At 40.9% G+C, this 26,850-nt stretch overlaps 1 protein-coding gene and 1 pseudogene across 3 annotated transcripts in view; one reads left to right on the top strand and one right to left on the bottom strand.

The window, feature by feature from the left end:
- Cdkl2 (cyclin dependent kinase like 2) overlaps nt 1–25,662 on the top strand; it is a 30,471-nt gene extending 4,809 nt beyond the window's left edge. For 2 of the 3 annotated variants that reach the window (XM_050150307.1, XM_050150305.1), the window contains exons 3-14: nt 1,252–1,446; nt 7,645–7,823; nt 9,128–9,240; nt 9,559–9,704; nt 10,064–10,152; nt 12,500–12,629; nt 13,776–14,074; nt 14,571–14,664; nt 16,408–16,531; nt 16,926–17,032; nt 22,754–22,838; nt 23,721–25,662. In XM_050150307.1, coding sequence (XP_050006264.1) covers nt 1,252–1,446; nt 7,645–7,823; nt 9,128–9,240; nt 9,559–9,704; nt 10,064–10,152; nt 12,500–12,629; nt 13,776–14,074; nt 14,571–14,664; nt 16,408–16,531; nt 16,926–17,032; nt 22,754–22,819 — 1,542 coding nt within the window. In that variant the 3' untranslated portion in view covers nt 22,820–22,838; nt 23,721–25,662. Of the gene's footprint in view, nt 1–1,251; nt 1,447–7,644; nt 7,824–9,127; nt 9,241–9,558; nt 9,705–10,063; nt 10,153–12,499; nt 12,630–13,775; nt 14,075–14,570; nt 14,665–16,407; nt 16,532–16,925; nt 17,033–22,753; nt 22,839–23,671 lie in introns of all 3 variants that reach the window. The other variant, XM_050150306.1, reaches the window with a different exon arrangement.
- LOC126506228 (elongation factor 1-alpha 1-like) lies at nt 1,653–6,985 on the bottom strand (annotated as a pseudogene).
- Nucleotides 25,663–26,850: the final 1,188 nt, after the last annotated feature.

The raw sequence follows: 26,850 nt of genomic DNA, 5'->3' as shown, positions 1-26,850 counted from the left end.
TGCTTAAAGGAAATTCCACACTAGCTCAGAATTGAGTACAATAGAGGGTTATTTATTTAGGGGTAGACTCACAGATTACAGTCCTCTGCACAAGTGGGGAACAGGAACCAAAAGAGAGGCCGGACGCATGCTTTACCTTGGCATATATAGTGTAAGAGGCCACACCCATGTGGGCCGGTAACTTAAAGGCTACTGGCGGTAGGAATTCCTACAGCACACAGCCAGGTACTGTAGCACACGCCTGTAATCCCAGCAATCCAGGGGAGAAGGCAGACGGATCTCTCTGAGTTGAGGCCTTCTGGTCTGTGTACTGAGTCCCAGGACAACCAGACCTATGTAATAAAGATACTCTTTCAAAAAATAAAATAAAATGTTTGCTTCCTGCTTCATAGCCATGATACCCCATGTGTATAATGTTTGTTCCTGTGTAAAACGGATAAATTGCCCATTTTCAAAACTGTACTTTTTTTTTACTTACATACAATTTGAATGGCTGTCATATTACTTGACCACGTAGGTGGTAACGGTTTTCATTTGTATCCGATGAGTGTCAATCTGCCATTTGTCTTACTCTTCTCAATAGCATTGGTGAATAGATCTCGGAATTCCCACCTCTTCCATCTGTCCCTCCCTCCCTTCCTTCCTCTTTCATGTTAGAGATGAACCCAGGACCTGGCTCATGTTGGTTAAGTTATCTGTTACTGAACTGTGTCCTCAGGCCCTTGCATGTTTTTAGTTTTATGGTAATATAATACTTTTGGAGCAGCTAATGGTAAGAGGTTCATTTAGGGGAGGGGACAGGATTTTGCGGGGGGGGGGAGTAACAGAAATCCACCATGGTTCCTAGCCGTTTCTTTGTGTCATAGGGCTGAGTATAGAATTGAATTCTGTTAACCTTAATTTCTCTAAATTTGTAATTTCCGATTTTTTACCTAATGAAATTCTTTCTTTGTCTGATAGATTCTTTCCAGCAAGTGTCTGTGTGGTTGTTACTGTCTCCCTTCCCTTGTTAGTCTTTGGTGCCATTCGGTTCTGAGGATGCTTTTTAATGTTTTTTTTTTTCTCTTTGACTTTATTGTGATCTCTGAGCGGAGGAACAATAAGCTCTTTGCTATTTTAGAGCTCAAATGTTCTTTTACAATATGCACTATATGCATTGTATTTACATATTTCTCATACTAGCACCTTTTAAAGAGAAGTTAATTGCTCATAACTTGGCCTTCTAAAATTATTTTGCATTTTTTATAACAGCAACTGAGGCATGAAAATTTGGTGAATCTGTTGGAAGTATGTAAGAAGAAAAAACGCTGGTACCTAGTCTTTGAATTTGTTGACCACACGATTCTTGATGACTTGAAAGTATTTCCAAATGGACTAGACTATCAAGTAGTTCAAAAGTATTTATTTCAGATTATTAATGGAATTGGATTTTGCCATAGTCACAATGTAAGTATTATGATGCCTATTTTGCAAATCTTTGACTATCTAGATACTAGTAACTTAGTTTAATGAGATAGTTGTTTTGAGTTTGAATTAGTAACATGATTGAAATGAATTATATTATTCCGATATTGCTGAACTTCATGTGTCATATGACACATGAAAAATTTCTAAAAGATGGTATTTCTAAAAAATGGTAGGCCTGTAATGGTTTAGATAAAAGCGGCGAAGGTCCCTGAGGGGCGGCAGCAGACAGGCAAGGGGTCCACCACCTGAGGCCTCTGTGGGTCCTAGGTGGGTGGGAAGCAGCGGGTGAGAGACAGAGATGAATAGGCATGCCATGCAGAGTGGGTATTTAATTAGTGGGTTATGGAGGGGGAGGGAAAAGAAGGGGGAGAGAAAAAAAGAGAGAGAGAGAAATGGGGGGAGAGAGGAGAGGAGACCACAGCCACCTATTTTGGAAGAGAGATGAGCAGAGAGCAAGCAGGTTAGAAGCAGAAGAAAAATCCGATTGCCTCTGTGGGCACAAGGGAGTGGAGTGGGTGGGGCTTGTCTCTGAAATGGATAGGACAGACCATTACAAGTACTTATTAAAATGTTGAAAGGGTACACAACAGACATCCTATTCTCAGTAGCTATATTATGCATTTAATAGTTGGTCGTAGTTATTTATAGTCTGTACACTAATTTTATAATCTCTGTTTATCTGTTAATTTATTAATGTCTAATACTGATGTATTTAAAGTAAGTTGCAGACATTAGTAACCTTTTGTACACGAGTTGATTGACTGTGCGTGTGCCCATGTCACAGTGTACAAACTTGCAGGAGTCTATTTTCTTCTACTGTGTAAATCTAGGGAATTGGTTTTAGGTTGTCATGCTTGGTGGCAAGTGCCTTTACCCATTGAGCCATCTCTCTAGCCCTGAAAAATGCTAGAATACTAAATACTTTACTAATAAACTAGACTTAAACATTTGTTCATTGGCCATTTTTCTTTTTCTTTTTTTCCCTTCCTTCCTTCCTTCCTTCCTTCCTTCCTTCCTTCCTTCCTTCCTTCCTTCCTTCCTTCCTTCCTTCCTTCCTTCCTTCCTTCCTTTCTTTCTTTCTTTCTTTCTTTCTTTCTTTCTTTCNTTCCTTCCTTCCTTCCTTCCTTCCTTCCTTCCTTCCTTCCTTTCTTTCTTTCTTTCTTTCTTTCTTTCTTTCTTTCTTTCTTTCTTTCTTTCTTTTGTTCAAGACAGGGTTTCTCTGTAGCTTTAGAGCCTGTCCTGGAACTAGCTCTTGTAGACCAGGCTGGCCTTGAACTCACAGAGATCTGCCTGCCTACGCCTCCCAAGTGCTGGGATTAAAGGCGCCTGCCACCACCGTCCGGTGGCCATTTTTCTTTCTAATGTAACATTTGCTGAGTGGATTAGGAAAATTTGAAGTATATACCAAGTAGTATATGTTTTGCTGACTCATGTTTTTTGCCTACTTGTGAAGTATGAGAGTATGAAAATCTCTGTTCTTCTCATCTAGTCTATAGCAACATTTTTTTTGTCTGTTGAATGTCATAGAAAAGCACTTGCAGGACATATGCTTTTACAGTTTTACAAAATATTTTATATAAAACCTCTTTGTGATTACACTTATCATGAGTGATAGTGGTGTATAGTTTGAAAACTGAGGACAATCCGTTGGTAGAGTCCTTGCCTAGTATACACAAAGTCTTGGGTGTGATTCTGAGCACCATAATCCAGTTATGGTGTACATTTCAGGAATCCCAGCACTTGGGAGGTAGAGTCCAGGACAGTTGGCTAAGTAGCAAGTTGATGAAACTCTTCTCTCAGTAAATATATGAGAAGGGACTGGAGAGACAATGTCGCAGTCATGCGTGCTCACCACTCTTCCATAGCCCTGCACTGGGTTCCAGCACTCACACCAGGTGGCTTCAAACTACCTGTACTTCCAGCCTCAGGAGCGCTAATGCCTTTCTCAGGCTCTCCCCAACATGCTCATATACACATACATGAACTACGCTCAGACTGAAGCATAAATAAATAATCAGTAAGTAAAAGAAAAAATAATTTACCTGAACATTTGGTTGTTTTCCCTTTCTTATTTATCATCTTCAGTTTTTAGGGTCTTCTTGTTATCTACTCTCATTATGTAGTTCAGGGTGAATCTATCTCTGTATATATATAGATATATTTCAGTAGAGACATCTAGTTTAATTTGGACCTAGGGAAATAATTGGCTTTCCTCGTGAATCCCCTAAATCAATGATCCACTCTCAGAAAATTGATTTTTGAGAAATACAGTTTTGACATTGTTTTTATAATGAAACTTCACATTAATCAAGCTTAGGAAACTGAATGCCAGCTTAATAAGTCAGAGATATGTTGTCATAGGAACAGACTACATGATATATAATTTGTTGGATATGCAGGAATTGGATCAGTATGAAGTTTTAACATATTAGTAATTTTTCTCATTGCTGTGACATAATCTCTGATCAAAGCAACTTAAGGAAGGCTGGGCTGATCTGGTGCACATTTGAGAGTACAATCCATCGTGGCAGGGAAGTCGTGGTGGCAGGAAGGGAGGCGGGCAGCTGGTTGCATTGCATGGCAGTCAGTGAAGCTGGTGCTCAGCCTGCTTGTCCCTTTGACTCAGCCCAGGACCCCAGCCCACGGAATAGTGTCCCCCATGTTCAGGATAGGTCTCACTTCAGTTAAATGTCTCTGAAACTGACCTCATGTCAGCCAAAGGTTTGTTCCTTCAAGTTGATAGTTAAGACTCACTTTGATAAATCCTTCTAATGAAAAGATAACCTCTCCAGTACCAAATGACCAGCTCTAAAAAAATACAGACTAAATAGATTGTATTTAGAAATACATTTTTATATAACAACAGCCAATGATTAAGGGGCCCCAAATTTGATAGCAAGGAGGATTTATAATGTAGAGATTGAAGAGATGAAAAGAGGGAAACTATATACTTACAGTTTTAAAAAATTAGAATAAATAATTAAAAACAAAGAGAAAACAGTTTCTTCCCAGTGAGTCTGAAATGCTTAGCTTTGGGTGAGTGCACTCTATGTTCATCCTGTCCTAAGAGTAGGATGACCAAGGAAGTTAGCATATGGTGACATCATTAGCTGGCTTGCTCTCTCTCTCTCTCTCCCCTATCTGTCTCTCTCTTTTGGAGACAGGGTATCTCTGTTTAGCTCTGGCTGTACTGGAACTCACTCTGTAGACCAGGCTTGCCTCGAATTCAGATCCATCTGCCTCTGCTTCCATTGTCTTGCTTTCTGTTGAAGAATATTTCGGTGTATTCTGCTTATACATGCATTTCTGTCCCTTTATTTTTATATCCTTATGACTGATCAGCCTATATGTAACCATGCAGCCTGTCTTCAAGGTACAGTGTTTAATATTTTAATATTGACTGTCTCTACATTTAGAGCGTTTCTGTATCTATACAAAAGTTTTTTGTTTTCTCTCATTAAACTTGTTTTGTTTAAGTGGTTCTCAGCCTGCAGTTCTCGACCCCTTGGGGGTTGAATGACCCTTTCATAGGAGTCTCTGAAAACCATCAAAAAACACAGATATTTACATTATGAGTCACAACTGTAAAGTTACAGTTATGAAGTAACAATGAAAATCATTTTATGGTGGGGAACATGATAAAGTGCATTAAAGGGCTGCAGCACTGGGAAGGTTGAGAGCCACTGGTTTACAATTCCCATTTTAAAATGGGCCTCAAAATTCTGTCACAGATTTTTGGTCAAGTTGTTTCCATTAAAACTGTTACATGTGTGCAACACTCACACATGCACAAACACAAAATGGTCTGTAAAACACACTCCTTTTGCATGGGCAAGGATAGAAGGGGAGAGGAGAGGAAGGAAGGAGAGTAGAAAAAAATATAGTTCAATAAAAACAATAACCCCCCAAAACCAAAAAGCACAAACAAACAAACAAACACCACGCTCCTTTCCTTAGGCATTTCATGAAGTTAGCGCTATCTTCCAGCTTCCTGCCAGAATGGCGATCACTCTTCTTTAAACTCCGCAAGCTGTAATCTGTGAGAACTGTATGACAGTGCAGTGCAGGGGCACAGCGCTCATTTGACCCGGGGGTCCAGATAGTCGCCTGAGCCGGGAAGCCAGCTGCTTCCGTTGGTGCGTCGTTTTTGCTGTCACCAGCAACATTGCTGTGTCTAACATATTTGAGAAACGCATGCTTGACATTGAAGCTCACACTGTTCTCAGGAAGAGAACACTCAAAGTCTCATTGTCATATCAACAGACCATGCTTCTGTTGTGACATTGACTGAAGCAAAGGTTCAGTGTTTGCTTGACCCACAGGGACAGTAACCATGCCACCAATATCATAGACATCCTGGAGGGCCAGTTGCAAAGCTGCCATCAGTGTGGTCCCACTGGCACTGCCATCTTTCTGGGTGACATTCTGTCCCTGAGCTGAGGTGTATTATAGCGCTTGGCTCAGCACGTCGTCACCATTCCAACCAGAAATTGGTACAAATGCTATACTGGTCCGGGTTGTAGCCAATTTCCTTTTTTAAAATTAATCTTTACATTTATTTTACATACCAGCCAGTTTCCCTCCCTCCTCTCCTCCCAATCCCTCCCTCCACTTCTTTTCTACATCCCCATCCACTCCTCAGAAAGGGTAAGGCCTCCCATGGGAGTCAACAAAACATGGCATATCAAGTTGAGGAAGGACCAAGTCCCCCCACCCCCACCTGCATCAAGGTTGAATGAGGCATCCCATCAGAGGCTATGAATAGGTTTCAAAAAGCCAGCTCATGTACCAGGGTCAGACCCTGGTCCCACTGCTAGGGGCCCCACAGACCAAGCTATGTAACTATCACCCACATGCCAACTCCCTAGCTGGAGTCTGTGAGCTCCCACATGCTCAGGTCAGCTGTCTCTGTGGGTTTCCCTGTCATGGTCTTAATTCACACCCCTCCCCCACTGCATATATAATTCCTACTCCCTAGCCAATTTTCTTAATGTAGGTGCTGATTTCCTTAACATTACTTCCCATCTCTTCTGGCTATGGGGTGGCTCAGTGGAATCTATTTTGTTGACACCAACAATCAGCTGATTGATGCCCAATGTTTAAGCCAGAAGGGCATGCTCAGTGGTCTGCCCGTTCTTAGAGATACCAGTTTCAAGTTCACCAACATCAGCCATAACAATCAGGACAACACAGTCAGCATGAGCTTGGCCTGTAATCACGGTATTGATTAAATCTCTGTGTCCTAGGCCACCAATGATAGTCACACCGTAGTTGCTGGTCTCAGACTTCTGCAGGGAGATGGCAGTAGTTATTGCAGCTCTCATGCAGCTTCAGTTTGCCCCAGATGCAGGTGCACTTGAAGGAGCCTTCTCCTGCTCGGCAGCCTCCTTCTTAAACTTTTCCGTGGTTTGTTTGCCAATTCCACCACATCCGTAGATCGGATGGCCAGTCCTGGAGGCTTGGCTGACTTCGCATGTCCAGCAACGGCGATGTTTCTATGAGTCTTTTTCTTTCCCATTTTGTCTTTGAATTAGTGGTGTTCTGATGCAAACCAGTAATGAAAAAGAAATGTTCATTTTTGAGGAGAGAATGGACCTCACTCTAATTTATGAGTTCCATCAAAGCAGTAACATTTCCTGAGGTCACACTGCTTTTTCCTACTCCACTCGCAAATTCTCCTAGGTTATGTTTCTGTACCCTGCTTTCTCCTTACACTCCTGTACCTCTACTGCCTATTCCCAGCCCTCTCTAAGTGGAAACTATCATAACACCCATTTCAGGGGGTTGTGTGTTAAAAAGTTTTAAAGTGTGTAAAACTTCATGTAGTGCCTGACACATACGTGGCCAAGTGGTTGCTAACATATTACAATATTAAAAAATCTATCATAAAGCTTATCTCTTCCATAAAAATTTTCCTTGACTACCCCTAATCTTCAACAACATGTTTATTTCTTGGTCTTGACAGTAGTAATTGACTGAAAGTTGATTTGATGGTTAATGATACGTATTTTATCTAATATCTTGGCTGGTTTAGCTAATCCTTGCAGCATGGATGTTCTCTGTTGCCTCACTAGTGTCGTACTCTGAGAGGAACAGCAGTGGCGCCCTGCTCATGGCAGGCACCCCCCCCCATCAATTCGTTAACATATTTTATGCTCTGTGTGTGTTTTGTCTTAGATCATACACAGAGACATAAAGCCCGAGAACATACTAGTCTCTCAGTCTGGTGTTGTGAAGCTATGTGACTTTGGATTTGCACGGACGTTGGCTGCTCCTGGGGAGGTTTACACTGACTACGTGGCCACCCGGTGGTACCGAGCTCCAGAACTGCTGGTTGGTGATGTCAAGTATGGCAAGTAAGAGTCAGGAATGAGGGCTCAGATGCGGAGTCTTCAAGAGTGGGATGTGTCTGTAATGAATGACCCACTTAACACTGAAAAGCAGGCCTGGATTCAATTTTTAGTGAGTGGTTTGTAACAATCCCTAGTACATTCCCTTTGGAAGTTCTTTTTAAAATTTCCTTTGAGGGCTGGGTAGCTCAGTGGAGTCCTTGCCTGCTGCAGTGAGATCCTGGTTTTACTTTACAGGATGCCAGGACAAACCAACAAAAAGCTAGTGATATAACCTGAGGTGGATATACTTACTTTAAAGGGAAACTGAGTTATTTGAATGGTCAGAAAGAAATGTTAGTGTCTGGAGGGATGGTCCAGCAAGCACAGAGGGCACCTGAGTTTCCAGCACCCACTCTGGTGGCTCACACAACTGCCTGCAACTCCAACGGCAGGAGTGATGCCTCTACTCTCCTTGGGCACCTGCACTTACGTACACGCCCTCATCACGTGCACTTAGTTTAATTAACAGTTAAGCAGGGCGGGGCAGCGCACGCCTTTCACCCCAGCACTCGGGAGGCAGAGGCAGGTGGATCTCTGTGAGTTCGAGGCCAGCCTGGTCTACAGAGTGAGTTCCAGGACAGGCTCCAAAGCCACAGAGAAACCCTGTCTCGAAAAAAACAAGGAAAAAAAAAAACTTAAAAAAAGAAAAAAGATGTTCAAACTCTAAGTTTTCTTTATAAGAGGGGAAGACTATAAATTTTACTTTTGGCAGAAATTTTCCTAAAACATTTTCTATAATTTTTGATGACATTAGACATCCAGTAATCTTTTTTGAATTATTGAGTTTTCATTTTACTTCACTGTTAGAATTTTTGTAGTATTTTATAATTCAGCCATGACTGGGCAACTTCAGAGGCGCTGGCTCTATGCTGGCACATTATTTTAGTTCTGACTAATGGTTACTCTGTATCAGTGACCACTTCTTTTCTCTGCTGTGCTTTGTTTAGCATCCTGAGAACTACACTGAGAACCTTGTTAGAGTGAGTGCTGAAGGGATGGAGGGAGCACAGGTGCTCAGTGGCACTGCAGAGCCTTATTTTCAGAATAAAGGACACATAGCCAGTGTGACTTTTCAGGATTTTTCTCTCTTAATAGCAGATGGTTGAAGCTTCTAGGTGTCTCACATATTAAAATAGAGGGTTTGAATTCTTATAGAGAAATGACTTTAAGTGACAAGGTTTACTTCTGTGCCTCTCCGTGCCAAGAAGATGCAGGCATGGGGAAGGTGTCAGGATGCCACATCTTACATCACCTTGCTTTTTTTCCAGGGCTGTTGATGTCTGGGCCATTGGTTGTCTGGTCATTGAAATGCTCATGGGGCAGCCCCTATTTCCGGGAGAATCTGATATTGATCAGCTTCACCATATCATGACATGTTTAGGTAAGAGTGTACATCTGTGATTTAAATTTTACAGTTTTTTCTCTGTGTGTTTATTGTTATGATACCTTAAAGATGATGCTTATTTATGCCAGGTGGTGGTGGCTTTTAAGGCCTTTACAGTAGCAGGTCTGTCTATCTAGGCTGATCTTGCACACAGAGTCCCTCTGTCTTTACAGTAGCAGGTCTGTCTGTCTAGGCTGATCTTGCACACAGAGTCCCACTGTCAGTTTACTGCTTTCACTGCTTCCCTACGTCACCGTCTCTGCACCATTTCTGTCGACTATTACTGATGAAGATGGATGCTGGGTTTTTCCCCAGGTAATTTAATTCCAAGACACCAGGAGCTGTTTTATAAAAACCCCGTGTTTGCTGGAGTAAGATTGCCTGAGATCAAAGACATAGAAACAGAACCCTTGGAGTGCCGCTATCCCAAGCTCCCTGAAGTTGTAATAAATCTAGCAAAGGTAATTGTTCTTTTCCTTCTTTGTGATAGGAAATGTGTATAGTGTGGAGACTTGGTTCGCGCATGTGCTTCCCTCCCCTCCCTCCCTTCCTCCTTCCCATTCCCCTTCCCTACGTGATCTTTTAGGTCAACAGTTTCCTCAGATGATTTTAAATTTGTTCCTTGGACAGACCGCTTCTTGGGAACTTGTGTATTCATTTACACCTGCAGACATTGAATGCTGGTCTCGTTTGTGACATACCAACCACTGATGGCCACTGTTGTGATTTGTGCTGTTTTCTGTTCATTGGGTAGAAAGAAGAAATCTAAAAGTAGACAGCTGTTCTTGAAGAAGACTTGTATATGTTCTTGATTTTTCAGAAATGCTTGCATATTGACCCGGACAAAAGGCCCTTCTGTGCTGACCTTCTACAACATGATTTCTTTCAGATGGATGGATTTGCTGAGAGGTACGGTACCATAGTGCCGGCCTCTGCTCTGCAGGCCATAGGAGCAGGGTCACAGGGAAGTCTCCTGCACAGTCTCAGTGTCGCATTTGTTACCGCCACCCTCGCAGGGCGTCAGTTATCTGTGGCCTGCTCCATTCACCCGTAGCGGTAGCGTAATTCCTAAGGAGTGGTTTCCTGTGTGCCTAGAGCTGCAGGTTTTCATGGAACAGTCTCTTCGCATTTCTTCTTCTGTCTTCTGAGATGACGCCTACCATTCTGCTCACTAATTACTATGTTGCTGCATCTGCGCAGTTGCCATCTCCTGTTGCTGGCAGACTCATGCCACACCTGGTCCAGTGCTGCTGGCATGGCTCCCAGTGCTGCTCCAGATGTTAGCCTTGGCTCAGCTGACTGAACAAGAACCAGAAGAGTGACTGTGACAGTGCTGTTTACCTGTTATATATGCACAACATAAATGTATATTTTTATGTCTTTGCATGTATATCTGAATTGTGTGTGAGCACATGAATGGATGTGCTCTTGGGGGCCTGAAGAGGGCAGCAGATCCTTAGAACTGGAGTTATAGGCATGGTTTCCAACATGGGTTCTGGGAACCAAACTCAGGTCCTCTGCAGGGTAGTCATTGCTCTTAACCTCTGAGCCATCTCTCCAGCCCACAGTGCATTCTTAGTTGCTGAGTTATCTTTCCAGCCCTAAAGCTTCATCATTTTACAAATCTCTTTAAAAATCTAGCTTAATAGACGATATCTGGATTCTTATATTTGCTTCTATAGTCATTAGTGAACACCATAGTATGTTATTTTAGTTGAACAAAACAAATGTATCTCTAGAAAAGTGGAAAAGTGTTTTAATAGTCTTTTGAGGTAACTTAGTATTCTTTGATTCTATGTCAAACTTTAATATTATACCAAAACCTGGCATTGTTAGTTTCCTCCTTTTCTTCCCCCTTTCTTCCTTCTCTCCCTTGGTCCCTTTCTTATTTTTAATATTCGAGGCAGGGTCTTACACTGTACTTCTGGCTGATCTGAAGCTCACTATGTAGCCTAGGTTCCTCCCAAAGTCAGTATTCTCCTGCCTTGGTCCCCCTTCCTCCTGTGTGCTGGAATTTACAGGTGTATGACACCATGCCCAGCTCAGCTGTTGTAGTTCCATTATTTAAAATTGACCTTATGTTTATTTGTTTGTATGTATGTGTGTGTGTGTGCCTTTGTCTGTCATGTGTGTGTGCCCATAGATGCAGAAGATTGTGTTAGATGCTGTGGAGCTGAAGCTATAGGCAGTTGTTAGCCACGTGGTGTGGGTAATGGGAATTGAGTGTGTTTTGGGAAAAGCAGCAAGCACTCTGACTGTTGAGCCATCTCTCCAGTCCTCTGTAGTGCTTTCTAAAGGACTGGTTGCGTTGTGAAATTTAAAGTAAGCCAATGACTTTTTCTTCTCTGTTGAATAAAATCCATTTTTGTCTGATCTTCTGAATTCATGTTTTATCTGTGCATGCTTTTATGACATACTTTCATCATTTGAAGCACATTGGCAACACTGAATTATGTGAACTTTAAAAATGTTGGTATGTCATAATATAATATCAAAAATTATGCTCCATTTTTATCAGAAAACTTTTGAATTATGGGAAGACCTCTAAGATCCCAAGTTAATAGAGTTGTAATTTCTTACATGAAAGTTTGAATTTTATTGTTTATAGAAATATTATTAGTTTCTTTCCTTGCAATGACTACCTCACCTTGTTCATTTTCAAAGCAAAATGTCTGCTACATACCCATCTAAATAAGCATGGCTTTTCAGTTAGTCTTTCAAGTGTAAATAGTACATGGAAACTTGTGTGGCGTGACCTGTGCTCGGGTAGCCAGTCATTCACGTGCTCTTTAGTCAGCCACTACAGACCCTAGGCGTCTCTCTTCTCATCACACAGAATCTGAAAAGAGGTGTTCACGGGTTCGTTTCATTTAATAAAATTAACCCTTTCATTGCTTTATTGTGAGCATCCATAAGTGACTCCCCCCACAAACACTCTGTGTGGCTGTGAGGAGCGCAGGAGTGCTAGCCTGGGTCAATGCAGGTGTCTCAGTTCTTGGTGGGATGCCAGCAGCCTCATCCACATTGTTTGCCACCATCAGGACCAGTGTTTAGGGTGGTCCAGACATTCTCATGCTAAGACTCCTGAAAGACTCTCCCACACCCAAAGGCTTTTAAGAAACTGGAATGTGATTTTTTTCATTTTAAATAAAATGGATTAGGTTAACACTGAATCTTAAATGATCATCTTGATTTTTTTCTAGGTTTATCTTTCGCATATAATTTTATTTTAATTGAGACATGTACTTTTATATAGGTTTTCTCAAGAATTGCAGTTAAAAATAGAGAAAGATGCCAGAAATAATTCTTTACCCAAAAAATCTCAAAACAGAAAGAAAGAAAAAGATGATACCTTAGGTGAAGAAAGAAAGACGCTTGTGGTCCAGGTAAATGTTCATATTTTAAGGTTTAAATTTATGGAGGAAAATGATGATTTAATTTTGTTTGTTTGTTGTTTGTTTGTCAAGACAGGGTATCTTTTGGAACCTGTCCTAGAACTTGCTCTGTAGACCAGGCTGGCCTCAAACTCAGAGATCTACTGCCTCTGCCTTCCGGTGCTGGGATTAAAGGTGTGCCACCACCACCTGGCAGAAGATTTAAGTTTTTAAAAATTAGATGTATTCACTTTATTTTATATGTGAGTGTTTAGCTTATATGTATGTGAAGCACATACAGGCTTGGTACTTGCGGGGTCAGAAGAGGGCATTGGCTCCTCTGGAACTGGAATTTCAGATGGTTTGAGAGCCATCATGTGGGTGCCGAGAAGCAAACCTTTGTTTTCTGCAGAGCAGAAAGTGCCCTTAACCTCTGAGCCATCTGTCTCTTCCACGCAATAATGAAGATTTTAAAGTTTTAAAACACTGGGCAAATTTTGAACTTTCAAACTGGTTGAAAAGCCAAACAAGCAAAAAGATCATTTCTTTCCTGTAGACACAACCTTAAACAAAACCCTTTTAAAAGTAATCCCAGTACTCGGGAGGCAGAGGCAGGCGGATCTCTGAGTTCGAGGGCAGCCTGATCTGTAAGAGCTAGTTCCAGGACAGGCTCCAAAGCTACAAAGAAACCCTGTCTCGAAAAACAAACAAACAAACAACAACAACAAAACAAACCAAAAACAAAAAAAGTTTCTACTATTATCAAGTGAAACAAAAGAAGAGTTTTCAAGTTTATGCTCTCTGACTTTGAATATGTAAGAGCCAAAAGCAGCAATCTCTATTCATCTTCCATGTTTTCCTCCCTACTGAAATGTATACGCACAGCCACAGGTCTGCCTCTCTCTGTCTCTCTACCATCTATCCGTCATCTCTCTGTCTGTCTATCCATCATCTGTCTGTCTATCATCTATCATCATCTATCTACCTACCTACCTACCTACCTATCATCTATCAAGTTGATAATGCATCAAATAAATATTCTTGTATTATCACAATAACTATTTGAATAAGAATCTTTATTTTAATTCCGTAGGTAGAATAAGGGTGTGGAGTTTCTTGTCAGATTATTAAATTTTTAATATCTTTATCAATGTTCAGGATACTAATGCTGATCCCAAAATGAAGGATTCTAAAGTGCTTAAAATAAAAGGGTCAAAAATTGATGGTGAGAAAACTGAAAAAGGAGGTAGAACTTCAAATGCAGGCTGTATCCATGACAACGGGACAAGCCACATCAAAGGCTTGCCTTCCACAAGCCTCAGAGACTGCAGTAATGTCAGCATTGACCACCCGAGAAACCCAGGCATGGCGATTCCTCCACTCACACACAATCTTTCTGCGGTTGCTCCTGGCATCAATGCTGGGATGGGGACTATTCCTGGAGTTCAGAGTTACAGGTATGAATGGGAGATGAGACCAAAAAAAAAAAAAAAAAAAAGCTTGCTAATTTGTTCACATGATTTTACTGACAGAATTCTGACTGCAATTTCTACTTATAAAGTAGCCATTTAAATATGGTGATCTTGTGATAAAAATTATTAGAGTTTGCTAGGAAAAAAGGAAAGAATTCACCTAAGTCCTAAGAAAGTATGATTTTACTGTTGCTTATGATACAGAGAATCTATAGCTGTTTAATAAGAGAACTAATTGGTGTTGGGTGGCTGCTGCTGCGTGGAATGGTGGTGAGCATGTGGTGTCATAAGACGCTCCGTTGGGCTTGTTCCTGAAAGGGGCAGCTGTGGGAAGCCTGAGCAATGTCATGAGGCAGGATATTTGATCAGACTTCTGTGCGTTGAGAATAGATATTAAATTGCATATCTTTTAGCATGATGTCATTGATTTTGTATTTGAATAAAATAATTATTAATGATCTAACTTTACAATCTGTTACAGAGTGGATGAGAAAACTAAGAAATACTGTAATCCATTTGTTAAAGCCAGCCAGCCTTCCCCATCAGGGATCTATAACATGAATGTGACCACATCCGTAAGTAACTGTTCTCAGCAGCCAAAGAGCAAGCACTCGTCACCTCCAGACCTGCACTGGTCTAAGCATGAGAACGAAGAATTAAGAGTTTTATGTGGAGACACAGAGTAAAATCTGAATTATACAATACCATCCTAACTTATGACAGCTGTAATTTGAAATTCAGATTGTTTAAATAAATTTTTTAAGTCTGAATTGAAGATTCTCTTAAGATTTAATCTCATTTATTTTCAGCAACATAAGTACATTTTCTTAACCTAATGCTTGCAGTTGAGTTATTTTTAAAGAGCAAACAAGAAGATACTTTGTCTTATTGTCTTACTAGATTTTTAGTGAACATATTTTATATAATCACTTAAGAGCCATCTATGATCATTCTATTGTATATAAGACACTGGAACTGAATTGACTCAATCTTTATGGCACTCATGGTCTCGTAGATCAGCAAGGCGAAAACATGGTGGCAGGCCGGGCGGTAGTGGCACACACCTTTAATCTACCAGAACTTTGGAGACAGAGGCAGGCATATCTCTGTGAGTTCGAGGCCTCCCTGATCTACAGAGCTAGTTCCAGGACAGCCAGGGCTGTGCACACACACACACACACACACACACACACACACACACACACATCCCCTGTCTTGGAAAACCAAACAATCAACTGAGCAACCAGCCAAGCACGGTGGCAGATTTGAATGTGAGAAGCATGTACATGCTTCAGAGATAGTGTGGGAAGGAACTTCGTTGCTCTCAGCCACAACCATACCAAGTAGTCCACCTTTTTGTTCTGATTAAAACTATTGGCCTCTATTCTCTGTGTAAAGGCCAAAGTCCTAGGTATTTTTGCCTGAATCAAGTCCCTAGCCCTGTATTCTATCTCTGTCTGTTATGTTCCTCCATCGGTTCCAACTTGAGATTTCCTTTTTACTTTTATATGATGTCCAGATATACCCATGCCTTTGGGCTTTTACACTTACTGTTTCTCCTTTACAATATGATTCCCCTAGACTATCCAACAAATGCTTTTTGTCCTCTTTAGTCCATAAAGAAGATCTTGAGAACTTCTTTATTATTGAACTCATTTTAATATGGCATCTAGTCCTCCATCACTATCTACACCCTCTCCTTACCTAATTCTCCTCCACTGTGTATGCCCAATACCCTCTATGTTATATAAATGTATTGTCTATCTCTTTGCAATGGAAGGTTAGCTTCTAGCTCGGTAATTTGAACTTTTTCTCACGGATCCACCTCATCAATTACAGGATGCTTAGCCTGTTAAGCTGCTTGAGAGGGTCTGTGGTATGGGTATCAAAAGCTGAGTAACAAGATTATACTGAGACAGTAAACTTGGGGTTGGATAATGTATATGAAGACCAACTGGTCACAATTAAGGTAAAGAACTGCAGTTGTTTGCTGAAAAGCCCAGACGGTGTTGTAAGACTGACCCTGCTGGTTAAAGAACCAGGATGGCAGGCCCATCTTCTGCTGCCTGTTGCTTGCTGGGACTTCCACTGAAGACTGGCAAAGAGGAGAAAAGAAGAGAGAACAATCAGTTTTTGTACTTGTTAGCAAGTTTGATAAATTGACTGGTGAAACTGTTTTCTGTGTCAGTAATGTCCTTAAAGTGTTATTATTTCAGCCCTTGAAATCACACATCTGAGTATATGAATATAGTAGTTACAAGAGAATGAAAGCCTAGCTTACCTCAAAGCTGATGTGTGCTAATCATTCTGATAATCAGGTCTCTAGTGAAAAGTACCTCCTTCAGGCAAGTAAGAAAAGGAAGGAGTATTCCAAAGCAGATGTGCGGCTGCCTGAACTAAACTATAATCATCTCCCGGAACTGAGAGCTTTAGAAGGCTTAGGTACGTTTATGAGCGTCTACTCTTTTCAGCCCTTTTGTTTGTGTTGCTAAATTGTAAGCTAAGCTAACAATGTTAAAAATGTGTAGTAATGTGCATACTTACGTAGGCTAATGTGTCTACTCATCTATAGTATAGTGCTTATGTGGAAAACTACCAAATGGTGGTGGTGTATGCCTTTAATTCCAGCACTTGGGAAGCAGAGGCAGGAGGATCTCTGTGAGTTCAAGGCCAGCCTGGTCTACAAGAGCTAGTTCCAGGACAGCCAGGACTGTTACACAGAGAAACCTTGTCTCAAAAAAAAAAAANAAAAAAAAAAAAAAAAAAAAAAAAAAAAGAAAGAAAAACTAATAGTGCCTAATTTTTTAAATTATGTTTTTGATTCTTTCTTATCTAGCTCGAAATTCTAGGCTAATAAAGAAGGAGAACAAATCTCTTTCAGAATCTCGAATTCCCTCCCTGGCTGCTATTGACCTGCATGCTTCCAGTATTGCCTTACACCAGGTACAGAAATGCGCATCGTAGATACAGCTGAGGTCTCTCTCAGATTTAATAATGTGCTGTAGGGGGAATTTGCTCTTAGGAATTTGGCAGGTTTTTCTATGGGCTCTGTTTTGTTTATAAGTTCATTACACATAGAACTTTATTACACATGCATTTACTGCAACACTTATTGATTGAGGTAATTCGTTCTTCAGTTTGTGAGATGGGGTCTTTATCTTTAAAAACGTTTTAATAAACTTTATTATAAACAATTTGCAAACAAATAAAAACATCACATACTGCCAGGGATTGGTGGCACATACCTCTAATCCCAGCACTTGGGAAGTAGAGGCAGGTGAGTCTCAGTGAGTTTAAGGCCAGCCTGATCTACAAAGTTAGTTCCAGGACAGCCAGAAATCCTGTCTCAAAAAACCAAAAAACCAAAATAAAAAATCACATACCAAAGTTAACCAGACCAAAAATCTATACCACTCCATGAGCTTCTGTACAGTTAGAATAAGCATTCAGAATGGAATCAGAGGCACCTCACTGTAAACAAAGACTGCTCTTGAATTTCCTGGCCACCCAAACCTGAATAATCACACAGTGGCTCTGTCTATCAATCTCTCTCCTCCCCCTCCATCCCTCTCCCCTTTGACCATCCTGTTCCCATCTCCTCCCCTTTACCGCTCATCCCTCTTCTCTCCAGTTTACCCAGGGAAGTGAAATTGAAATTTATGTCCTGGCAATGCTGAAGCATTCTTGGGCAGCCCATAAATAGTGGTTCTGTTGAACTTGTCCATATTGGGCTTCATGGTCTAAGTTGATGAGGATGACTGACCAGGTCTCTTCCTCAAGAGAGTTTACCCAGGGGATCTCATCTAATCCTCCTTTCCAGAGAGATCCACGTGTCAATTTTAGGGTCTTTCTTGTCACCTAGCTTCTCTGGAGCTGTGGACTGTAGTCTGGTTATCCTTTGCTTTACATATAAGAGCCACTTATGAGAGAGTACATACTGAGTTTGTCTGAGTCTGGGTTACCTCACTCAGGATGGCTTATTCTCGTTCCATCCATTTGCCTGCAAATTTCATGATGACTTTTCTCAACATCTAAGTAATACTCCATTGTGTAAATGTACCACATCTTCTTTATCCATTCTTTAGTAGAGGGATATCTAGGTTGTTTCCAGGTTCTGGATATTATGAAGAATGATACTATGAACATTGTTGAGCAAGTGTTCTTGTGGTATGATTGATTATCCATTTGTTATATGCCCAGGAGTGATATCACTGGGCCTTGACGAAGATTGAATCCCAATTTTCTGAGACACTGTCATACTGATTTTCAGAATGGCTGTATAAGATTGTACTCCCACCAGCAGTGGAGGAGTGATCCCCTGACTCCATATTATCTCCAACATAAGTTATCATTAGTGTTTTTGATTTTAGCCATTCTGACAGGTTTTAGATGGTATCTCAGAGTCGTTTTGATTTGCATTTCCCTGATGATTAAGGGTGTTGAGCAATTACTTAAATGCCTTTTGGCCATTTGAGGGTTTTTTTTATGGCACCAGCTGTGAGCTGAGTATCATTTTTTATTTATTAATTTTTTAAAAAATATTTATATATTATGTATACAGTGTTCTGTCTGCATGTAAGCCTCCAGGCCAGAAAAGGGCGCCAGATCTCATTACAGATGGCTGTGAGTCACCCTGTGAGTGCTGGGAATTGAACGCAGGACCTTTGGAAGAACAGTCAGTGCTCTCAACCATGGAGCCATCTCTCCAGCCCCCTACCTGTCTATTCTTATAGTAGGACCAGGCTGCCTTTCTCTAATTACTATAGCTAAGATTTTGAGTACTGTATCAAGAGAGAGAAGAGTACAAATCCTTGATCCTGACTTTAGAGGAAATGATCTCAGTTTTTCTCCTTTTTATTTAATGTTGGTGTGGTGATCTTGATAAGAATGGCCCTACAGGTTCATATATTTGAATGCTTGGTCACCTAACAGTAAATGCACTTTTAGGAGGTGTGGCCTTGTTGGAGGAAGTGTCTGCATTTGTGTTCATTGAGGAAGTAGGTCTGTAGCGTGTGTGTGTGTGTGTGTGTGTGTGTGTGTGTGTGTGTGGTTTGTGTGCACACGCACATGTATTGTATTTTGGTATAAGATGATACTGGCTTTGTAAAAATGATTTTGGTAGTGTTTCTTCTGTCTTGTGGACCAGTCTAAGAATTGGTATGAGGTCTTCCTTGCAAGCTTAGATAGAATTCAGCAGTGAATCCACCTTGTCCTGGCTTTGTCTTCAAGAGGAGACTTTTAATAACTTTCATTGCTTGTAATGGGTCTGTTTCAGATACATCTTCAGGTATTAATTTTGGAAGATGATATACTTTTAGAAATTTCCCCTGGTTATCCAGCTTTTCAGAGTATGGGTTTTGTAGTAATTCCTAATGATGTCCTGAGTTTTATTGGAGTCGGTTGGGATGACGGCCTTTTGGTCTCTGTCTGGTTTTACTAGTTTGTATCTTCTCCTGTCCCCTTTTCATCAGATTAGTTAAGGGGTTGTCTATATCATTAACTTTTTCAACAAAACAACTCTTCAATTGGTTTTATGTATTATTCTTTTGACATCAGCTTCATAATTTCTTCCCTAATCTTTCCTATTTCTTGCTGTGTGCTCTGTTTAGGACTGGATTTTTTTCCTGAGCACCTTGAGGTGCATCACTAGTTAATTTATTTGGTATCTCTCATGAACACATCTCACAATCTACCCTCTTCTCAGGACTGCCGTGGCTGTATCTAGAGGTGCTAATAGGATGCGTTTCCATTAGCATTTGTCTCGAGGAATTTTATAATTTCCTGCCGGATTTTTTAGATGACACAATATTCATTCAAAATTCTGTAGTTGTCTTGCTGTTGATTTCTAGTTATTGCATTATGGTCTGATAGGAGATGAGTAATTGCCTCTTTTTGTTGATGTTATTTTATTTGTTGAGATTTGACTTGTGTCCTCTGGTGTGACCAGTTTTGGAGAAGGTTCCGTGTACTGTTGGGTACAGTATTCTCTTTATATTTTGTTAAGTCCAGTTCATCTGTAGTATATTTAGCTCTGAAATGTCTTTATTTGTTTTTGCTTTGGAAGACCTATTTAAATATAAGAGTAGAATATTAAAATACTCCACTATTTTGTTTGTTTGCTTTTTTTTTTTTTGAGACAGGTTTCTTTGTGTAGCTTTGGAGCCTTTCCTGGAACTCATTCAGTAGACCAGGCTGACTTTGAAGTCACAGAAATCTGCCTGCCTCTGCCTTCCGAGTGCTGGGTTTAAAGGTGTGTGCCACCACTGCCCGGCTAAGTACTCCAGTATTATTGTATCAAGATCTATGTGGTTCTTTATGTTTTTAGTTTTTGTTTTATGAAATTAAGGGCTCTAATACTTTTACATTTATAATTGTTTTGTCTTTTGATGAATTAATCCTTTTATTAATAGGTAGTATCCCCTTTTATCTTTTTCAGTTAGCTTTGGTTTGAAACTTACTTTGTATGATATAAGGATAGCTATGCTGGCTTATTTACATTTTACTTTTCCTTGGTAGTTTGTTTTCTATCCTTTGATATTGAGTTTTGGGGTATATTTGCTGATTAGGTGTGTTTGTTGGAGGCAGACTATACATAGTTCATCACGTCGGTGGTAAACTGAGGCCGCTTACAGGTAAGGTCGCTATGGAAAGGGGTTTCTGTGTCTCGTGGTCGGTGATGTTCTGTTTTGCTGCACTATTCGTATTTCTTCTCCTGCTACCATGTTAATTCTGAGAATTTGCTAAGTTGCGGTGTTGGATATGGTTGTTTCTTACCCGAGTCAAGTTTGTTTATCTGTAGTTAGACTATCTTTTTTTTGTTTGTTTTAAGATAGGGTTTCTCTGTGTAGCCCTGGCCATCCAGAAACCTGCTCTGTAGACCAAGCTGGCCTTGAACTCAGATCCACCATGTGCCACCACTGCCCGGCTTAGTTAGGGTATCTTTTGTTTTCCTCTTTGCAAAGAATCCCACTAACTTTCTATAGTACAGGTGTGGCTGCCATGAATTGCCTTAATTTGTATTTCTCTCAAAACACCTTTATTTACCCATCAGTTTTGAGAGATAGTTTGCAGTGTATAGCATCCCCAGTTACTGTTGTCTACTCCATGTACTAATGGCTCTTACAGTTGCTAATGAGGGTCTGGAATAATTCTGATGTTTCTGCCTTTGAACTGACATTTTTCTTGTGCTGCTTTTAAGATTATTTCTCTACCTTGTATTTTGACACCTTCACTATAATATGTCATGGAGTGTTTCCTTTCTGGTTATGTCTGTATGGAGTTGTGTGTGCCTCTTGTGTTTGGAAGCCTATGTCTTTCTGTAAATTTGGGTAATTTTCTATGATAATTTCTTTTTGTGCAGTACCTACCCTCTCCCAGCACCATGATAATGTGACTAAATACTTGTGTCTATTCCATCCAATTGTACCGCTGCCCCTTCTTCTATCATGTACATTCGCAGGTTTAGCCTCTTGGATGTGTCTCAGACTTCTTGGAAGTACATTTATCCTCCTAATCCATCTCCTTATAGTTAAGTGCTTGTATCGCCATCTCAGAGTCTGTCCACTCTGTCTTCCGAGACATGACTTCTTACTCACCTGCAACTCACTGGCTAGGCTCATGGCCAGTGGTCTCGGGTAACCATGGGTCTCAGCCTCTCCCATCTGAGATTATAAGCATGTGCTGCAAGTCCAGATTCTCTTTTAAACATAGATTCTGGGGGACCAAACTCAGTTCATCACGCTCACAGGAGCTTCACCACCTGAGTTCTCTCTGTTAAGGCTCCGTTCTACTGTTCCCCGATGATTAGATCTTAACAGCAGGTACTGTCTTACCCAGCCCGCCTTGTTCACTGGTTCTTCATTCTCTCGCAGCCTCTGCCTGTGGTGAGAACTTCTCCAGTCATTTGCAGTGTTTTCCTTTACTTTGTGTCACAGCTGTGATGCCTGCTTTGGTTCCAGCAGATTTTTGCTTTTATTTTGGGATGAGTGAGAGATATTGGTTTGTAGTGGGCCATGGCAGGTCAGAAGTATGTCCTCTTTGTACATGGGTTTTTTGGGACTGGGTAGCCCCATATGGCCTTGAACTCAAAACCCTCATCTCCTCCTCTCTAGTGCTGGGATGACATCTGGCTACAAAGTGTCTTTAAAAAATGTATTTATTTAATTTTATACGTATGAATGTTCTGTCTGCACATATGTATTATACCATGTGTGTGCCAAGTTAGAAGAGGGGTCTGAGACCCTGAACCTGGACTAGAGTTATATATGTTATGAGCCACTATGTGAGTGCTGGGAATTGAATCCAGCAAGTGTTCTAAAGCACCAGGCCATCTCTCTAGCCTTGCCAGTGTAAGCCAGGTATGTCAGTGCTTGCTGTCAACCCAGCACTTAGGAATTGGAAGCTAGAGGGTCAAGAGTTCAAGATCATTCTTGGCTAGATAACAAACTGGAGGCCAGCTCTGGCAACACAAAACTGTCTCAGAACAGACAAACAAACAAAATGTGTTTAAACATAGGAATAGGGCCTCTTACTTCATCCTTTCCGTAAGAGCAACTTCAGCTGCGTGTCCTGAGTGTCTGTGCCTGAACTGACATAATCCGAATTCTTGGGTAGAGGGAGTCTTGCAGCTACTGGACACCTATAATGCTTACTTATTATTCCTAGGGATCAGGATCGCCCCTGTCCGAGGATTCTGAGGGTGATCTGCCTCGAATGGAACACCAGCACTGAGACTCACTAACCTGACAGGGTAGGTCTGGCTCTTCCCACTTCAAGCTGTGTATGAGAGCCGCTGGCACAGAGGGGCATGCCACGTAGAAAAGCAGGGCTGGCATCACACCCGGGATGAGATCACTTTCCACAGAGCTTACATTTGTTCTTAAGCTAACTTGCATTTTACTGGATGGGGCAACATGAAGGTAGCTGACAAGTCCTCCAGGAGAATGCGTGTCTGTCTCCAGAATCAGCCTTTTCCTGTGGACTTGTAAAGCAAGATCCCTGGCAGTTTCTGTCCCAGTAGAGCAGAATCCATGCTACATTCGCAGTAGCCTTGTTTGTAAGAACTAACTTTACTGCCCAAGACCCACTAGGACATCTGCTGTGTGACCTGAAGCACATTTCTTATGTGGTATCTCATTAGCTCTCTAGAATGTGAGGGCGATAAAATACCATGTGCTGATAGCTGTGTCGTTGGAGTTAATTTTTAACCTCAACAGAGTATTCTGAGCACCTATGATGTCATAGCTAAATTTACTTTAAAAGCTTAAATTGCAAGCTTTCATTTGCACATCCTTCTAAGGCCCCAAGAAAGGTCTCTGTGATGCAGTCCATTGAGTTAGGTCACGTGAACTCTGGACGTTCATATCACATGAACTCTGCAAGTTGCATGCCTTATAAAACTTAGATCTGTTATATCAAATCAGTCTGTGCTTGTGTAAAATGAGACAGTATGCTACACATGGCTGTTTAGATTGGTAATTATCCTAAAGATTGTCTTTAACATCTTTAAGTTTCTTAGACAACACAGTATCTACAAGTATTACCAACATATTTGACATGAGAAAGTAACAACATGACAATCAGTTTCTAGGAAGATTCTGTGTAAAGTGTTTGGTGCGCACCCTGCTTCTAGATGCTGCCAGCCCTGAGATGACGTCCTCTTGCAACCAGAGCACCCGTGAAATCTGCAGGCCGACTCTTGCCTTTTCAACTACCTACGTTTTCTAAGAAAGGCTTTCTAGAAGAAGGCAAGACAGACTTCCACATACTTCAAAGGAAGATTGAACAAGTGCCCCCTGCTGTTATCCCTTTCCCCTTTTCAACCTATTGATGCTATTTCAAGATATATCCATGAAAGACTAGTGATGCAGTTCTGTTACATGAATGTGTATTTGATATTAGTTAGATTGTGTATTTAAAGTTCTCTGAGATTAAAAGTGAGTAAAAAGGAAAGAATCACTATAAAAGGTCATGTTCTTGTGCATTGAACTTTGCATATTATCTATATAAATGTTTACAGTTGGAGGAAATGAAAAAAGAAGCTAGGATCTGTAAGAGAAGTTTCCTTTACCTTTCCTGTAAGAACACATTTAAAAAGCTTGCTTCTAGGCATTAAGGTGGTGTGAGCCTGCTGTCTGTTGGTAGATGTGTGTCTTTGTTTTCTGTCCTTGTGAAGGGACTCTGCTCTCTGCTGGTCTAAGACCTGTGCTGGTACTAATCAGCGGAGTCCTGTTGTTTCTAATGCCTTGGCTTGGCTAGTCCTGTGCGGTGAGAGTTTCTGTTGCTCATGTTGTATGTGGAATGCTGCACCCTGGAGTTAAGAACAGAGCCTCTCCCCCTTAAAAGTAAAAAGGTATACAAAATAAGAGATGGTGCACAGCTGCCTAGTCACCTAGGCAGTTCTGTCGGGCAGTCACTATCAGTCAAGTGAAGAGGCTTGGTGGAAGCTTTTGTGGACTCCAGTCTTGTCTGTGATAGTGGTTGTGACAGAGGCTGATAGTGTATTGGACCCACAGAAATTCCTGTTGCCTTGTTACTGCAAATACTTAGGTTTACCCAAAAGCCTTTTTACCAAGGTGCAAAGTTATTTCCCTGCATTCCACAGATGCTTTCTGCTGTATAGGTTTACAACCTTTTAGGTGGGAGGAGAAGACCAGTTTGACTCCAGGGTTTTGATTACTGGGTTTCCAGCCATGCTCCATGTTTATCGTTTGAGAACATAGCTCTTCAGGGGGCCAGAATTTGTGTAGGGTTTTTGTATCAACTATCTAATAGTGTGCTTTTCTCAAAAGTCATTGACTAGAATTTAGCCTAAGAGTTGAATGAGAATTCTCCATTACTTTGGGGATTTAAAAATGAAACTCTAAACCTGGACATGTGGGACCTCAAAGGAGTAGACATTCCAGAGGAGGCAAGAATAAAAGGTTCCCACGTAAAAGTCTGTTGGTACTAGTTAAACTGCAGTCTTATTTATATTTAAAAGCTGTGTTTTAAACCTCTGATCATGGGTTTGCCTAGGCTAGTTAGACTAACACGCTGGTAAAGTCACTCTATCAGCAGAAGGGGGCTTTCTGCTAACATCCATGACTTACTGTTGTGTTGAAAAGCATCGCCCACAGACAGCAGCGTGGAAGACAGACAGCTGAGGTCACCCAGCGCATGGCAGTGTCATCTTCATGTAAAGGCCAACGCGGAATTTTAGCTTGACGACTGAGCGAGGGTCTATCAGCCACTTATAATCTGTGTACTTGGGTTTGGTATCTTTGGCCTAGTAAGACACTTTATGAACTTTAGAATTAAGGAATTAAAAATAATTTTCTAAGTCCTTATTGTTATTTGAAGATCATTTTTGGTTAGAACTTTGGTGTGGCGCTAAAGAACTAAAGATTGTTCAGATCAAGTCTGTAGGTACTGACCAAAACAATATCTGTTTTCAGTTTGTGGGGTTTAGTCCCTTCTTGCAATAATGGACTTATATGGACATGCTAATGTGAAGTGATTTTAAGTACTTTTGAGAGACAATGGGCTTGCTGTGCCTACCTATGTTTTAAAATTAATAAATATTGTCTAACTAAGCACGATAGATGGTTTTAATTTATATTAAGAGAGTATAAAATATACGTATCACTATATAGTATTAATAAATAAAATTGAAATAATCAGTCAATTCTCTTCTCTTTTTTGGTAGAAATTCTGGACTTAGGGTATAAAGTTAATTTTTTTCTTTTAATACTTTGACTTCTTTATTTTTAATCCCTTTTATCTCTTACTTTTCTTCTTTTAAAATTTATTTTTATTTTAAGTGCATTGGTGTTTTGCCATGGGTGTTGAGTCCCCTGGAACTGGAGTTACAGACAGTTTTGAGCTGCCATGTGGGTACTGGAATTGAATCCAGATTCTCTGGAAGAGAAGTCAGTGCTCTTAACCTCTGAGCCACTTCTCCAGCCCCCAAGTTAATTTTTCTTGTAGAGCTGTTGATATAGGCAGGCAGTATTGTGACAAAATGACATTTTGTAACACCATCTGCCCAAAGTATGAGAGACCCAGGCCCAAGCCTGGCACCTGGTTCTGCTGGTGGAGACCCCTTGTGTTTAGAATGGCAGGCTTCTCTCTTCCTTTTGCTTCCTCCCTCATCCCCCAGTAGCCTACTGTTTTCGGCTGGGTCTGTGTGAAGCTGCTGGTCAGACTTATACTGGAAAATGTGGTTGAATTTTTTTAAGGCCTCCTCATGCAATCAAACCACAGGTCAGGAAGTAGAGCCCACCAGAGCTCGCTTTAAAGGCTTAGGCGTGTCTAGTGAGTTTTCTGTATTGTGTTGAGTGTGTTTATGACAAGGGCCCTTAATGCTTTTATTTGTATAAAAAGTTACATTCTCATATTTCTTTCTAATTGGTATTACCTTTCCCCTCTTCTTAGTTTCAAAGATGGAATAGCTTGAAGATGTAAGAACTCGGCAGCATACTTGCTTCTTAACACCCTTCTGAGAAATGCCTCAGATCCAGACGCACCTCCCAGCAGCAGTGCAAACTTCTCCAAAACAGAACTAGTCATTTTACGTTGTTTGTCATGAAAAGTTTTCTCCCCCGTTTCGGAGCCTTGTCTAATTCTTTTATTCTTTACTTTGGCATCCTGAATCATTTCTTGTAGAAGTGAGAAAGGGGCAGATAAACTCTCGGGATGTGTGTCAGTTAACGTCAGATGGACTCTGGGGATGTGTGTCAGTTAATGTAAGATGGACTCTGGGGATGTGTGTCAGTTCACGT

Source organism: Alexandromys fortis, unplaced genomic scaffold, assembly GCF_014885135.2.
Source record: "Alexandromys fortis isolate MF-2015 unplaced genomic scaffold, M_Fortis_MF-2015_v1.1 scaffold_0, whole genome shotgun sequence".
In the NCBI taxonomy this organism is placed as follows: Eukaryota; Metazoa; Chordata; class Mammalia; order Rodentia; family Cricetidae; genus Alexandromys; species Alexandromys fortis.
This window is presented reverse-complemented; position numbering and strand designations above follow the sequence as displayed.